Source organism: Azolla caroliniana, unplaced genomic scaffold, assembly GCF_043228905.1.
Source record: "Azolla caroliniana isolate FFs.n. ecotype wild unplaced genomic scaffold, voAzoCaro1.0.p SCAF_5, whole genome shotgun sequence".
Classification (NCBI taxonomy): domain Eukaryota; kingdom Viridiplantae; phylum Streptophyta; class Polypodiopsida; order Salviniales; family Salviniaceae; genus Azolla; species Azolla caroliniana.
Window position 1 is genome coordinate 23,654,416 of NW_028230440.1, and position 16,740 is coordinate 23,671,155.

Below are 16,740 nucleotides of genomic sequence, written 5' to 3' on the forward strand. Positions count from 1 at the left end.
ACTTGAATTATGATTGTTATAGCATGAGAGCATTTGTATTAAAACAATGAAACATTTCCTTTCTTATAAAACAATCAATGTTTTAACTATGTCCATACTACCTATGAACCCAACCTCCGCTTACAAATGTGATATAACAGAATAAAACAAATATAACTAAAAAGAAAAAATAAGAATGCTAAAGCATTCTTCATCTTTTACCGAATCCATTTCACAGATTAGCTAAGCAATGAATCATTCAGAAAACAGGTAAATTGAATTGTTCCCCCGATCATTCAAGCAATGAACCATTCAGAAAACAGAGCAATTGAAGGCAACCCTACTCCTTAACAGAGCATCCAAGCAAAGAATCAACAGCAAAACAGTGACATTTGATGCAATTTTACTCTTTCACCAATCATCTGAGAAAAGAATCATGGGAAGAAAACGGAGAAATTTAATGCAACAGGGCAAAGAATCACTGCAAACAAGTTGAAAAAATACAGTGAAATAGTTGAATCAAATCATTCGCTTCAGTCGAAACCCTAATTAGCAGGCCAAGAACAAGATGCAGGGGAAGGCTTCTTCGCTGTTTGTTCACTCGCCAGGTAAGTTTCAAAAAACAAAACGAATACTTTTACGTCTATTCGTATGCATTCATGGGGGAGGCCCTACGAAATATGAATACGTCAATGTATGGTTGTTAACTGATGAACTGCACTAATCAAGTTTTCAGATTTAAAAAATATATCACATTACCTAAAAAACACAAAATGATAAAGTAAAAACTATAGATTTGAGGTTCTGAGATAGCTAGCTCATTGAGCTACACTCTAAAAGTGGAGTTATATATTTACCATAGCTTATTAATACTACACACTAAAAATGGAGTTATATATTTTACCAAATTAGTGGAAAACCCAATCAACATCCCTGGTTGGGAAGTAGATATAAAGACTTGTATGTATCTAAGAGTTGACTGTCAAAATGTCACTAGGGCTATACAGATGTCAATTTCCGAATGCACCTGGTATTCGTGGAAAATTACCAGATGTCACCAGTAAAAGCTAACTCACATGTACATAAAAAAACGTGGATGCTTGCCACAGACTTGCATAAAAGCTTCTTGTCATCCAATTAGAGCAGCAAGACCAATGTTACCAGACTCTTCGCTTTCAAGAGGGGCAGCTTGATGTGCAACCCTTGGCCGATCTGAAAGAAACATATAAAATGGCACAGATCTAAAGAACAGGCTAAGTTTTAAAGTATATCTATCCAAAAAATGAAATTGATCTGCAGCCCTTGGCCAATCCAAAAGAATCACAGAAATGGAAGGCTAAGTCTTAAAATCTTTTTACCCAAAAAAGGAAAAACATGATCCAATGACGTATCTGTTAATCACAAGATTCCTATAAACATGACTTTGATTTATACCAAGGCCAAGGTTTAAAGTATATCTACTCAATAAGTTAAAACATTATCCACCGAAGTATCCGTCAATCACAAGATTCCTATAAACGTGAACTTTCATACTCTTATCAATGCAAGTTAAAAAATTCTCTCTGATCACCTCTGCAGCATGTAGCCTTAGCAAGCTCATTGTGGTTCCTCTACAGCATGTAGCCTTAACTCTCTCTCTCTCTCTCTCTCTCTCTCTCTCTCTCTCTCTAGAATCAGAATTGAGTATATGGGCAGAGGGAAATGGCTGCCGTTCAGTTGGACAAGCAGGCTTTCGGAAGGGGTTCACAACTTTGGATCACATATTCACCCTCCGGGCCCTTATTGAGGAGGGCAGAGCCCATAATAAGAGGATTTATTGGTGCTTGGTGGATTTCTGAAGAGCCTTTGGCACTGTGCCACGGCTTATGCAGCGGCTAGAAGCCCTTGGCATTCCTACAAATTTGCAATGGGGAATCTACGCCAATTTCATCAGGCAATCCAGTGCACTATTTGCTTGAACTTGGGGCATTCCGCGGTGGAGTGCAATATGCGAATCCACTGCCCAATCTGCCACTCGAAGGTTCACACAGTTGACCAATGCGAGTACAATATGTTAAATAGAGCCACGCCCGCGGTCTGCAGCATGGACACACAGCGGCAACCACATCGGGTGGAACAAAGGAGGCAAGAAGACCGACCCCGGTATAAGGATCGCAACCCGCGGGAGGACGGGTACAACCGAAATCGCCGGAATCACAACGAGTCCGAGGAGGAGGACCCGGAGGACGAGGATTATCGTGGACATTCGAGTTACGCCAAAGGAGGTCGGCGATACGAACATCAACACCCGATGAACAAACGGGGCGGCTTCAATGGCTATCGAGGTAAGCCTCGACAATATAGGGATCACCGGCGTTACGACGAAAGCTCGGGGGATGAGCAGCACCAGGAACAACGACGGGATCAATAGCAGCCACCACGTACGTCCCGACAAACGAGGCTGGACCGCGAAGAGCAAGTAGCGCCAGGAGAACGACACACTCTACCTAGGGCTGAGAAGGGAGAATCAAGCATCCACTGTTTTATTTGTCAGCAACCCGGACATTATGCCACACAATGCCCAACACGCAAGGGAAAGGGACCCGCCGTCAACACGATTACGACGGAGGTGCAACAAATCACGACACGCCAGCAAACGAAAATGGCGGATTGGGCTGCGCAGGACGAGGTACAACGACAAGCCCAAGCCTGAGTGGAAAAAGCAAACACGACCAATACAGAACGTATGAGGCAGGAGTTCGCGAATGCAATGAAGCGAACAGAGAACGAAAAACCGGGGCTGGACCCCATTTGGCAGGTGTTAACGGGCTGTGAAATCACGCTAACTATGGAAAAACTGCTACAGCTAGTTCCACGTTTCCGCCAGACCATGGAAGCACAGGTGGCGGGCATGACCGGGGCGAGCGTTGCCACAAACCTGACTGACATCAGCGAGGGACCACCAGTGGTAGATCAACACAACCCGGCCATTACAGTAATATTGCACGGACAGGAAGTCCCTGGATGCGTAATCGACGGCGGCTCAGGCGTCAATGTGATTAGCGTGAAAACTTGTGAACAGTTGGGCATTTCCGAATGGGAGGTGTGTCCATTCTGGCTTCGCATGGCAGATACCCGATCAGTGCGGCCATTGGGCTAATTCACAAAATAGGCATCATCGTGGGCGTGCATTCTATGAATCCGTATCAGGAAAAGTGTGGTCTTCCAAGGGTTTGTCAGAGGCGGTGGCTAGCACAATTGGAGCGAAGCAAGGATGCCCACTATCACCCACTCTCTTCGGTCTCTATATAGATGAGGTATCACATTACGTAGAGAGATTCGGGGGTTCCGGAGCACGCCTAGCAGGTATAGCTATACAAATATTACTATATGCTGATGACATTGTGCTGATCTTTGACTCTCCGGAGGGACTAGAAAGACATCGAACACATCCTGTACGGACAAAGGTTTGTCAATCAACATGGATAAAACTAAAGTGATGATGTTTAACACCATTCAAGCATGGGTAACAAGATCAGAACCGGAATTCTTCTTGGGAAAGGAAAAGGTGGAATACACACGCTCTTACACATACCTAGGAGTAACATTTACAAGGCTTAGGTTCTCCTTACAGGAGGCTGCTTGTGCCCGACTTTCTCGTGGATATGCAACCCTTGGTGCTCTCGAGAGACAATGCGCACATTTGCAGTTCCAAGATCCACGAACTAAGTTGTGGTTATTTGATACACTTGTCACACCAACTCTTCTCTATGGAGTAGAAACATGGGGACCAAGTCTTAACAAGGCAAATCATTGGAAAGATTTAGAGAGGCCTTTAGTGTCAATGATTGTTCGCATGATAAGGAGCAAAGCATTGGTGCCCCACGATATAATCCGGGCAGAGATGGGAGCAGCACCTATAATAACCGAGGCATTGTTCCGATCCGTGACATTTATCCAACGTCTTTGGGAGCTCCCTAAACGAAGGTACCCAAGGTTGGCACTTATGTCATCAAGACAATTGGCTGAAAATGGAGACACTCATTGTTGGTATGCTGAAATGCAGCAATGGTTTGAGTCACATGGCATGAGTATAAATGCACTACCCCTGTTCCAATTTAGCTTGGACTGTCCCCATCTAAATATGACCAAAGTGGAAAAGAATAGAGTGATCCGAACTGATATTATTAAATTGGAAAACAAGATAACATGGATCAGCCCAGTGGAAAAGAATAGAGTGATCCAAACTGATATTATTAACTTGGAAAACAAGATAACATGGATCAGCCCCAAAATATCACTTGGTACAAAGATTGCCCACTATAAGACACTTCTTACACACATCGGAGGATGGATTCATCATCAGGCCACCTTATATGGAAACACATCTATCCTATACGTTGCGTAGTGTGATAGGGCAGCTGCAAGCTTCATCACATCAGTTACCTCTAGAAGAGAGAATTTGCCAATTGTGTCATCAAGGACTGGAATCCGAAGAACACTATGTTTGTCATTGTAATGTCTTTTATGAAATCAGAGAGAGATACCATTGCCTCTTTAAATAAGGCTTTGGCCCACTACGCAAGGTAATGGAATATGAGGACCAACGATGCCTAGGACTTCTCTTGCTAGAGCTCAAGAGACATCTGGAAAGTTGTTGACGAATACAGCCACACAAGCTCAACCACAAAGAACAATCACAACTTTCTTTAGCCCCATCACTCTTACTAATGCTACAAGTCAATCACGGGATACACAAATGGGCTCCCGACTAGGACATAACGAAGGGGTTACAATTGATCGGGCAATAGCAATTTGCCGTGCACGTAGGGCCCAGCCCCATGGACCACGACCTCGACACCCTTGTCATCGACAAATAAAAGCCATTATCTCCCACCATCGTAGGTGCTTCCCTCGCTTCAGAGACATTTCCATTCGACCTATGCTAGAGATCTTTTGAAGACAAAAGCTACAATATATCTAACTTGAGAATCTCACATGTGCCGAAAACCAGATTGCCGCGTCTCTTTTATCTTTATCTTATATACTTTTATATTTACGGAGTATTATTTACTTCTTCTTCTTTTTTTGTTCTCAAAGACGAGACAACACTTAAGATGTAATCTCTTGCTTGGTCTTATAGGCCATTTTGGCCTCTTAATAGACGTTAATCTCTCTCTCTCTCTCTCTCTCTCTCTCTCTCTCTCCTCTTTTGCTTCTTATTTGGAATCATCTTCTACCATTTATCCACTGGTATCATCTTCTACCATTTATCCACTAGACAATTTGATGAATCATCCAATAAGGTAAAACAAGATGTAACACATTTTGGGTGTTCATTTCATGAATGCTTTCTCATTTCAACAACCCAATAGATTTTATAAATCATTCATTGGCGGAGCAATTGAATTGCTAGCTCATTTTGTACCCTCTCAGCATGTGTGATCAATACTGTCTGTCATATTTCATTTCACACCCCCTTAATACTGAGTTGTGAAATACTTAACCGAATAAAAACATGGGAAAGATAGCTTACTTGCAAGATTGGTGATCAAGTTGGAACTTTTAGATGCCAAAGCTTTTAAATTACTCCCACCAGCCTGCAGTAATAGGCTCTTTATATATTGCTTTTGCTCTTTTGCACTAGATGTGGTAGATAATGCATTTTCAAATGCTGTTAGAACTTCTCCGGTGATGGAAGGAGATAGCTGTAGAATCTGCAAATTTAGCTCAGCAAAATGAATATTCTCAATAAAATTCAGAACACATAAATAGAAGAAAATCGAAGCTTAACATACCTGTCGTGGAGCTGCATTCTGTTGTGCCATCAGCAAATATATGATTCGGAAAAGATTAATTAATTCAGCTTGTGCTGATGCATTTGAGCCAATAGTAAGTGCCTCAATTACTGTTGTGAATAAATCTCTTGCAACAAAGTTTTGAAGTAGCACGTTCCCTGAGATTGCAGCAACAGTCACCACAACACCACAGAACACTAATGCCTTGTGTACTGCTTCAGAATCTGGCCATTTCAGAGCTTGAATGCATATTGACAAGGATCCTTTGGCTATGATGTCGTGTTGCATAACCAATCTGTAAAATTACTCAAGTATTAAAACTAATCAATGTGCAGTCTACAAAAATTTTAGATGCTCATACTATGAAAAATCAAGACTTGTTAATAGATACTGGTTTAGCGATGACAATTCATTGCATTACATCCAAACATGACTTTATAAAGCTCAAACTATGATGTCAATCTAGAGCTCTATTTCAAAGAAAAGGTGGCAAAAGAGAATTGGTGTTAGCATAAGCATATACCAATCTGATCTCTAAATGGGGCCAACTGGGACCAGCCAATCATACCATTAAGAAGTCCTCAAATGGTGAATACATCCCTGCTGTACATCCATTATTACTCTATGGATTTCTACATCCATTAGGAGGGAAAGAAGCCTTCAAATAGTTGATGAAAACTTTCTGATCACCTCTACATTACCCAGCATTATTAATAGCATATATCCAATCTGATCCCTACATGGGGCCAACTGGAACCAGCCAATCATGCCATTAAGAAGTCCTCAAATGGTGAATACATCCCTGCTGTACATCCATTATTACTCTATGGATTTCTACATCCATTAGGAGGGAAAGAAGCCCTCAAATAGCTGACAAAACTTTCTGATCACCTCTACGTTACCCAGTATTATTAATAGCATATATCCAACACCTACTTGAAACCCAAATAGAAAATATATCCAAAACCCATGTGAAAACCTGAAAAGAAAAATACTGAGTATACAATTAATTGTTACAATGCTCTATAGGAAAGGGTCCTGAATACAAAGACATACTATTCAACCTCAGAATAGCATAGTTCTAACTTCTAAATAACAACACCACATTATTAATTTCAGGAAAACATACCTCATCATACAATCTGCCCCAAATAAATTAGAGACGTCCAATTTGGACGGTTCTGTTCGAGACTGCAATAACTGCTCCACTGATGGCAAGCTTGGATTTAGAGCTGGAGATGCTAGTGCTGCTAATAAAGCACATGTCTCTCGTGATAAATCCCGAAGCAATTTCTCCTGTAGTACTTCTGCCTTGATACCAAGACCTTCGCTAATTGAAGCACTTTCTGAAAGCTTCAGCTCTCCATTCTTAATCACAGCCATCCATGATGATGATAATGCTGAATCACAAAATAGTAAAGGACTTGGTAGAAGTTTCCCAAGCCATAACTCTCTCAGATGGCAGGGACATGACTTTACAAGAGGAATTACTATGAAATGCAGTAATAAGCGGACATGTCTGAATTCCATAGCTTCCAAATTTTCAAACAATGACATGGACACAACATCACAATCATGCCCAAAAAATATATCTGTGAAGTGCACTGCAGCTAGACCAATAATACTGTAGCTGCAATGGCGACAAAAACTAGATTAACAGACATGGAATAACAAGGAAAATATACAATCTACACTGAAAAGGAAATTGGAATTCGCGACAATACTGGAGATTATATATAAATGAAGCGCAAGCATAAAATTTATATGTAGTAGCAGTGACACATGCAATCCACTGCATCTTCTATAAGCATTGGAAAATATCTCAACATGCAACATCCACATCGTAAACCGTGGAATTTATTGACTTGCATTATCATTCCACCCAGGAATAACAAATCGCTAAACAGGCAATGATCTATGCCTCCTTTAAATTAACAAATCCCTAAATCTCAATTCAGCATATATACACATTTCTTTCCATCTTCACTTTTCTTTGCTGAAGAGTACTTAAACTTATCAAAATGTACATAAACAGAAAATTCAACTTGAAGGATCTAAACTCAACAACTAGTTTCCCATAATTTGTCCATAACTAATGCAGCTGGCTTATCTGATATGTGATGTTTTATGCATCACATAGCTTAAATTTCTGGTTATAATTCAGTTTTTCTGTTAGAGAAACCATAAGAATGTGTGTACCTGCTGTCCCTGATGCCTTTGAGCCAATTGCGTATCTCATTTTCCTTTCCACCTGTTTGACTAGATGTTTGCACATCTAAATCACTCATCATACGGTTACCTCCTCTTAAAGCTCGAGATCCCGTTTCACCAATAATTGACGACTGTTCAGCAATGCTCATTAATAAAGAAGCTTGCACTGCAGTGGGCAAGGTAGTTTTCCATTCGGGAGCCCAAAATGCATGTATACAGCGTAATAACTGTCAAATGTATATGAATAACTCACATGTATACCATGGTTAACTGACAGACATACAAAAAATCAGGAAGAATGATACCTGTAAAATAGGTGTAATGATCCATTTCATATGTTTAACCAAGGGATGTACAGGTTCTGTCACAAATTGACTGGAATCTGAATGTTGAAATGCCCATCTCTTAACAACTCGTTCAGTGAATGTAACTGAATGATAGATTGCCCATAATTCTTCATTCTGAGAATCATCAACCATCTGCCTCATAAAGAGAGTGACCAGATCCTCAGGGCGCATTAAGTACCGTTCTTGCCATGTATTCTGACTCCATCTTTCTATTAATGGATTGAGAAAACAATCAAAAGCCTTTGATTCACAGTCCCTCCTGTATTACACATGCATTTACTATATTTTCAATAGCATATAGGGTAAAATAATATAGGAGTATGCATTATCCTTAGAAAATATGCATTTAGAATTCAACGAAATCTTCATGAAATACAAGAATAACACCTTGAAATTCCATAGAAAGGAAAAATTACCCTGCAGCTGAACCAGCCACCAAAAATGCTTCAGCAATTAAGTTGAACTCGCCTTGCTGAAGAAGATGTTGCTCTTGCAGGGCAGATATAGTTTTCCAGATAACCTATAAGCAGAACAGAATAGGATTGTTTTGCAGAATAGTCATCTTTGCAAAGAAACTGCGGTATGTTTACTTTAGCAACAAGCGTTATGAAGAATGTTAGAACAATCTAATAATGGTATAAGATAATCTCCAAACTGTAAAATAACTTGCAAAGATGCGTCCTTTCCAGGAAGAATGTTTTGGTTTACGATTTTAGTTTTGCCAGCATTGAACCAAGAACAAAAGGCAATCATAGCATACTTCCTTAAAGATTGTTGTAGTTCATTCCTTAAATAGCACACAACATAATTAATCCTTAGGCTGTTAAATAGTTTTCACCGTTTCCGAAAATTATATTTTATTTCAAAACAATTGCATTTTTGTAACCAGTGAAACACAATTGCAAGCAGCATCCAATCATGGACAATGAAGATGCGTGTGGATAGGAAGGAAAAGATAGAAAGCAGCATATGATGCCCCAATACTTCTTTTTATTGGCTATAGAAAGAGCTTATTGGCCAAGTTGAGAAGTAAATTGGCATTTACTTAATCAGTACTTCAAACTGAAACCGGCAAAATTAATCCAAAATAATATGGACATATAAACAAGTATATTATTTCCATAATATTTGCCTGTGTAACACCCTAGAGAGTAGAAACAAAACCAAGACGTCCTCATGTTATAAAATCCAGATAATGTCTATACTCTCATTCTCGCACAGTGCCACTAACCTCTAAATGGGCAGAAACTGTTTTATCAGCGGCCTTAGCAATCCTGAGAAAAGATGTACAAATTTGAAGCCTTGAACGTGAGTTCTCAATCAATGAAGGGTCATTCGTAATTCCCTGCATTGAGTTACTGCCATCAGTATCATGTTCAAGTCATAAAGAATGGCAATATTGTAACATATCATACTTGATCTAGATACCTTTAAAGACATGGGTAGGCTTGTAAGTAATTCAAAGATCTTATTCAAGACACTCAGGGTTGCACTAGGTGAAGTTCTTAAAAACGGAGCCATCGCATCCAAGAGTCGTCCATGAATCTCAACGAATGCGGCACCATTCCATTTAGCCAGCAAAAGCGTGCCTAGGATACCTGTAAATAAAATCGAGATTAAAACTGCAGGTTCAATAGCATAATCTGTGGATGTACGTCTTCTTTGCTATCTTTGTACCTTCAAGGTGAGGCTGCAGTGAAGGAAGTGTTTTACATAAGATGGGATCCTCTGCATCAAAAATTGAATGAACAATGACATCCAACAGTTTCTGTGAGCAATCTAGAACTGCCAGTGCCTGTAAGAGCCAATACAAATCAATTCAGAAAATATTTTATATTCCAATCAGTTCAAGCATCACCTCTACAATCATAGACGAATGACACATTCAAAAACTTCTGTTCTACCATCTCTGGGTTTAATGAACTTCTGCATGCCTCCTTTACTTGTTGAGATATTTTGGTAGCAGCCAAACCAGGGCATCTTTCTGCAACCAGACGAACTAAACCCAACTGCAATACATGGCCATTCTACTTCAACATGATAGCCTAAACTTAGGGGTCTGAAAATTGCATTCAGCAAACCCCACATAATGTTACTTAAAAAGTTATATCAAGATTTACCAATCGACCACGGTAATTGCCATAGTCTTTTGCATCAGAGAGCTCATCATCGCTCTTTATTAAGGATTCATCAAGCTGCACCTTGGAACTTTTTTGGAAAAACAAGTTAAAGGTAGAATCCAGAAGACATGTATACACTTCGTTTGAGATAAGAATGCTTGGACCCTTCTTATCCTTGATAACTGGTGCCATCACTCCAAGCTTCTCACCTATTAACTCACTTCTGAAATCATACCCAAGATCTAATGGTATTTCTCTCACCAATGCCTGCATCACAAACACATCTCTGCTCTGGGTATGTGATATAACATAATCTCCACCGAAGGGTTATTATGATCTGAGCACTTACCAACCAAAACAATAATGCAGGGAAATTGATGCCAATCTTGGACTGTTGGTAAAGCCCAAGCATCTGGAATTACAAACAACACATTATCAATTTCTAGGGCAGTTATAGAACAGGCAGGACTGAAAAGACATCAAGTACATGCATGACCTCTACAAACATAAGTTTGTATCAGACATTAATATCATAATATCATGTGAGCATGATACGAACCATTAATCATCAAAATACTGATCACACATCTTTGTAAACTCCATTTTGGTCTTCCACTGCTAATTAAATAAGCAGCCCTTAGACAGACCACCCATTAAATACATAAGCACCCCTCAGAATAATCATGATCTAACTAACCATACATCACACATCTGACCTGAGGTTTAACTCTTTAACCCATTATGCATTAAATTTGGAAAATCAACTTCAGTCTGCATCATATCGATTGAAATACCCTTAATGCACTAATTTGAAAAACCTTAGTTCATTAAGAGTGTCTAAAACAAAAGAAACGAGATACACCAATATTACCTGCTGAAGGTAAATGGTGAGATGATTCTGAAATCCAATAAAACACTGCAAGTTCTGTGATCCAAGAGCAGCCAGTGCTTCAGATAAACACTCTGAAAATTCAGAATCATCAATGCCGACAGATGGACTAGTTTGGATTGTTCTAGATGCATCACAGAGAACTTCCAGTATACGGCACAGAGCAGTGTCATACACCAATACGCCTTCATCTGTTGGTCTTCTTCTGTAGCATGAAATGAATAAAATTTCTTCGTAAATAGGTCTTTGTCAAAAGGAATATCCAGGAAAATACCACTTGCACTGAAGCCCTCATAATTGACAATGGAAAGAATTAAAATCTATATATTGCATATAATTTGCTGCTACATCCAGAGATTTCTGTATGGACCTTGATGCAATTTGCTTCATAATCTCACAAGACCTTTGACGGAATTCCGCAGCCTTCAGCAAGAATCCGCAACTGTGAACAGGACAACATCCTAACATCAAAGTTGCAACCCTTGAATACTCTTACATTATTGTAATTCCTCATTATCAGAGGTTGGAAATGTCACTTACGCCTCTATTAGTCCACATTCAGCTATCTTATCAACAGGTGCCCATTCTACATATGCCAAAAGTGCACTCAGTGTTGCATTAACAACAGCTGCATGCTGCTTTGCTATCTCCAGGTGATTTTGTTGCAGTGATTTTACAGCTTCACCAAAATGAAACTCTAGCATCTATATGATAAGCATTACAGGCAGTTATCACTAAAAAGTTAGAATATTTAGTAGAAAGGTTCAGTTTTTAAAAGATATAGATACTGGGGAGTAATTGAGAGGTGAAATGTATCTCACATAACACATACTTGGAATTGTTCATAAAACACGTTTTTTCCCTAAAATATTTGTAACGAAAAAGATATATAATCATCTTTCTTGCTTTTTCTGTGGTAGATTTCATTATCAAGATTTTATCCTTTCTCAATTGCTCCTAAACGTCCCGTTCCTGATATTTTAAGAAATAATATGGATGTTTTCTCTTCATATATGTTACCTTAAACAACAAAGGAAATATTTGCAGCAAAGCCTGTGTCAAACTATGAAGTAACTGCCTACGCCTATCTCCTGCAATCCATTATATTTTGCAATCCGACAGTCACATATGTGGAAAAGCTTGCAACTTATGAGTAAATGCATAGCAGAAAATGGATAAGACCTTCCAAATCCTCATTATAAACAGTTATATCTTCAGGAAGCCACCGCAAAACTGTTACAACCAACTCAGCCTGCCATTGCCGTGATGTTAGCATAGATAAGAAAACACTAACACAATACTACGGCAAATGCAGAGCAATGAAGCAGACATACATATGCAGGGCCCATTCCTGCCAACTCTGTAAACTTCATAAGAAAACCTTGCCACAAGGATGTATCTTCATGTCGAACAACCTGCAAGTAAAATAGCAATACTTCTTGCGTCATTGAGCATCAACTAGATATGCTGTGTCTGAAAATATCAAAATCCAAACCTCAGCCACTAATGCAGCAGTTTGGCTCTTCAGAAACCACTCATCCTGAGATGCTGCAATTTCAGGCAGCATACCTAACACCAACTCAGCTATTTGTGCCCTTGTCTGAATTGCTAGTTCATCCCATCGAATACGCACTAAATACTGTGACAAGACATACGTTACGATGCACACAGGAAAGCATATAATAGCTTGCATATTACAAGTACATTATTTATGAAAACAAGTAAACGATAACGATAGTCCATGAGTAGCAACACTGTTATAACACCACATTGGCAACAGAGAAATTTGACTTTCAGTAACTTATAATAGTTCATGCTACATCTTATTGTATTTATTTCCTAGTTCTCCAGAACCTGTCACTTTTTAAATTAATTTATTTTCTACCCCTTCAAAATCTGGACTTTTCAATCAATTTCCAGGCACATATACAAGGATCAAGTTCCATACTTTCACAAAACATTGTTCCAAATTTATGATTAGTAGCATCAGGTAGCCTTGTATCTACATGCAAAACTCAAATGCAAAAACTTGTATCTAGGTGCTTAAGTAAAGAAAATAGGATTCTTAGAACTCTTCACAATTAAAATAATCCATATTATTTCTCCTGAACATATCATCCCATATGAGTATTTTCGTTGCACAGCTAAATTCTAGCTTGTTTTCGCATTTGGGACACAAGACATATGTCTTCAACCCTGACTAAGATGTTCTTACAGGTAGCCTTTCAACTGATATTCAGTCTTCGTTTTCCTGGATCATGTTAGCCCTGATTCAGGATTCATATACTCTAAGAATCAAAGGTTTTACCAACGAAAAAAACAATTCATCAACCATAAAAAATTTCACATGATCTAATTTTGACCAATCAAAAGATCATGAGGAACTTGTTTCTGCAGAATATGAGGGAGAAAATCAACATATTATTTTATATGTATAAGAAAATAACAAGCTATGCTTTCTTGCTTCTAAAACTACCTAGATACGGGAGAGTTATTGATTTCTTTGACATTGACATTGGAATTGAATGGAAGGACGAAGAAGCAGTTGTGAATATTGATCAAAATTGACGCTCTTGATTACATGAAACTTAGGATTAAACACATAATCAAGAAAAACAACACACAACACATGAATTTAGAGCAAAAACGTAATCTACTTAATAGCCATAATTAGGAGAAATTGTGAGCTAATTCATTTGGATTAATTTAGCTCCTAGGTGAAGCTGCTAATTAGCATACCAAGCTTTTAATCGGAAGCACAATTAGAAAATAAGCTTCTAAGTCTCCCGATTATAACATGCTATTTCTAGTTAGATTTATAATCAGACAATTAAGCTCCTTATTTCTGATTGGGGCAAGCTCACTTTCAACTTAATGAGCAATTAGTAATTTAACATTGTAACTAGTAAACACAATTTCCTAATTTTTGTAAATTAATCTTAACATCACATAATTTCTTTAACGTATAATTTTGTGCTTAATTTCTATATTAATGTAATTGGGAATTATATTTGACCAAGAATACATATATCGATTTGAAAATAAGCATCTTTGCATTTTTTATACATAGCATATTATGGTAATTTCCCCGATATAAGAAAGGCAAAGCCATATATAATTTATCTTGAAAAATTTCATGCCTTATCTAGGAAAATAACAGCTAGCTAAGTTTGTGGTTTATAAGAGCATGTATCCCAACTGTACAAAAGGATTTTTTATCTTACTTGTAGTAGTTTCAAACCATAATGCCGCACATCAGAAGACAAGGAGCTTTGCTTTACCAATGCAGATGCAGTGGCACCAAGGACATGGACATCTCCAGTTTTGAGCTACAACAAAAGAAAAAACTTTCAGAACTGTCCTAATCACATTTAATCGTAATATATCTTCAACAATAATATCTCTACTATCATGATGTCTTTCAAGTCATTCAATAGCCAGACAATAATAGGCCACTTTAAATTATCATTTCACTTTCAAGACACAAAAGCCTATAATAAATTTCTGTTCCAAATAATGACATTTAAAATCCTCAGAATAAATGGCCAAACTTCCGACATTTGGTGTTTCTTCTATTTAGAAAGAAAGAAATCCATATTTAATATCTTTGAAGGGGACAAAAGGACCTATAACACCAAATAAGAGGTTAGAGTAATTAAAATGTGCTTAAAGAAAAGTTTCATAATGGATGTATGAAAGCAGAATCCAGTGTAGCATTTCAATCAAATTGCTTTCAACACTAAGTGAACTGAAAAATATGCAAATGCATCAAAACTATGCAAGAGGATTTTGAGTAGAGACGGCTTGAAAGTCAGGCTAGCAAGCTCAGTAATTGCATATATTCAGGGAAATGATCGACCAAATCTGGTTTTTCACAATGGATGAATTAAGATTTGTTTAAATTTTTGAAATTATTTCAACAGATATATCACTAGAAAGACTTAAGTTTGCACGGTTCAGCAGGTCTATCTATTTGCAGAAATGATAGATCAAAGTGAGCTTTTCAAAATGGATTAACTGAAAGTAAAATCCTGCTCTCATTCCTTACCCCATTTTGAAAAGACATGAGTGAATGTGCATAAAAACAGTGGAAAGCTTTAAAAGCTTTGGCACAGGTATGTCAGTAGAAAGAGTTGATCTTCCAACTTTGCACATTTCAGCCATTTCAAGTATTTAGGGAAATCAAAGTGAGATTTTCTGTGTTGAATGAACTGAATGGAACAAAATTTCATAATAATTGTGCAAAACTTATAATGATAAGAAGCAATCAGACTTTGACAGTCTGGTATTTCATCTATTCAGGAAAATCAAGTGTGATCTTTTTCAAAATGGATGAACCAAAAAGGAATAGAAATGCATAAAAATTGAACAAACCTTTAAAAGATTTCCATAATTTTATAGCTCAGAGTTGCACAGGTTAGCCATTTCATGTGTCTGAGATGAATGAAAATGCATAACAACGGTGCAAAACATTAAAAGCATTTAAACAGATAAATGACTAGAAACAAGCAGACTTCCAACAGTTCAGCATTTAATGCGCTCAGACAAATCAAGATGACCTTTTCCACAGTGGATGAACTGGAAAAAGAATTCAGATACATAAAAACCGTTTAAATGAATCACATGTACCAGTAGAGACCATCAGACTTCTACAGTTCAGCATTTCGTCTATTATATGAAATCAATATTGAGGTTACAGACGAGTTTCACCATTGATGAACATAAAATAACAGAATGCGCCAATCGATTATACATAAAACCGACATAAAAGTTCAAAAGCAATGGAAGAAACCATAAACAACAGTAGGAAGCACATACCGATTCAAGGAAGGAAGTCGCTGCACATCTGGACTCTTGAGAGGATTGAAAATCAAGCGCAGCAAGAACTGCTCGAGCTGCAGTTTCGACCTGAGAGCTTTCAGCCATGTACATAGAAGAAAGGAATGAGAAGAAAGGAACGAAAGAAGAAGCAATGTGTCCACAATTGCTCTAGTGAGGAGGAGGAAGAAGAAGAAATCCGTAGCCGATCGTCCTAGAGAAGAAAACTGATCTTCCTCTTGTCTTGTCGAGAAAAAATTCTGAACAGAGATGATGATGATGATGATGATGATGACGATGATGTTGCTGATGAAGATGGCGATGGCGATGGCGAGAGATTGAGAGAGCTATGGTGTTAGGGTTTATCAGGGGGGGGTTCAGGCGTGTAACGGAAGGAAAGAGTAGTAGCAGATTTCCAAGGTTATTCCTATCACAAATGAATATTACTGAAAGACAGAGAGAGACGAAAGAGAGAAAAATGAGCACATACATTTTCAATGATTTTAATGATCACTCCGTCAAAAATGTAGTGGCCCCTTCTCTCTCTCTCCCTCCCTCTCTCTTGGTAAAAGCACACAATTATATTAATTATTATGTAA

At 38.3% G+C, this 16,740-nt stretch overlaps 1 protein-coding gene across 1 annotated transcript; it reads right to left on the minus strand.

The window, feature by feature from the left end:
* Positions 1 to 756: 756 nt before the first annotated feature.
* Positions 757 to 16,529, minus strand: HST (ARM repeat superfamily protein). The gene is made up of 22 exons (XM_087320424.1): positions 16,142 to 16,529; positions 14,548 to 14,652; positions 12,819 to 12,962; positions 12,658 to 12,738; positions 12,506 to 12,575; positions 12,344 to 12,414; positions 11,864 to 12,027; positions 11,694 to 11,765; positions 11,306 to 11,528; positions 10,784 to 10,846; positions 10,435 to 10,701; positions 10,219 to 10,323; positions 9,992 to 10,109; positions 9,743 to 9,912; positions 9,546 to 9,659; positions 8,731 to 8,834; positions 8,273 to 8,573; positions 7,956 to 8,194; positions 6,886 to 7,386; positions 5,757 to 6,051; positions 5,495 to 5,675; positions 757 to 1,191 (listed from the first exon to the last, which is right to left on the minus strand). Exons 1-22 carry the CDS (start codon positions 16,253 to 16,255, stop codon positions 1,109 to 1,111), a joined length of 3,585 nt encoding a protein of 1,194 aa, XP_087176550.1. The 5' UTR covers positions 16,256 to 16,529; the 3' UTR covers positions 757 to 1,108.
* Positions 16,530 to 16,740: the final 211 nt, after the last annotated feature.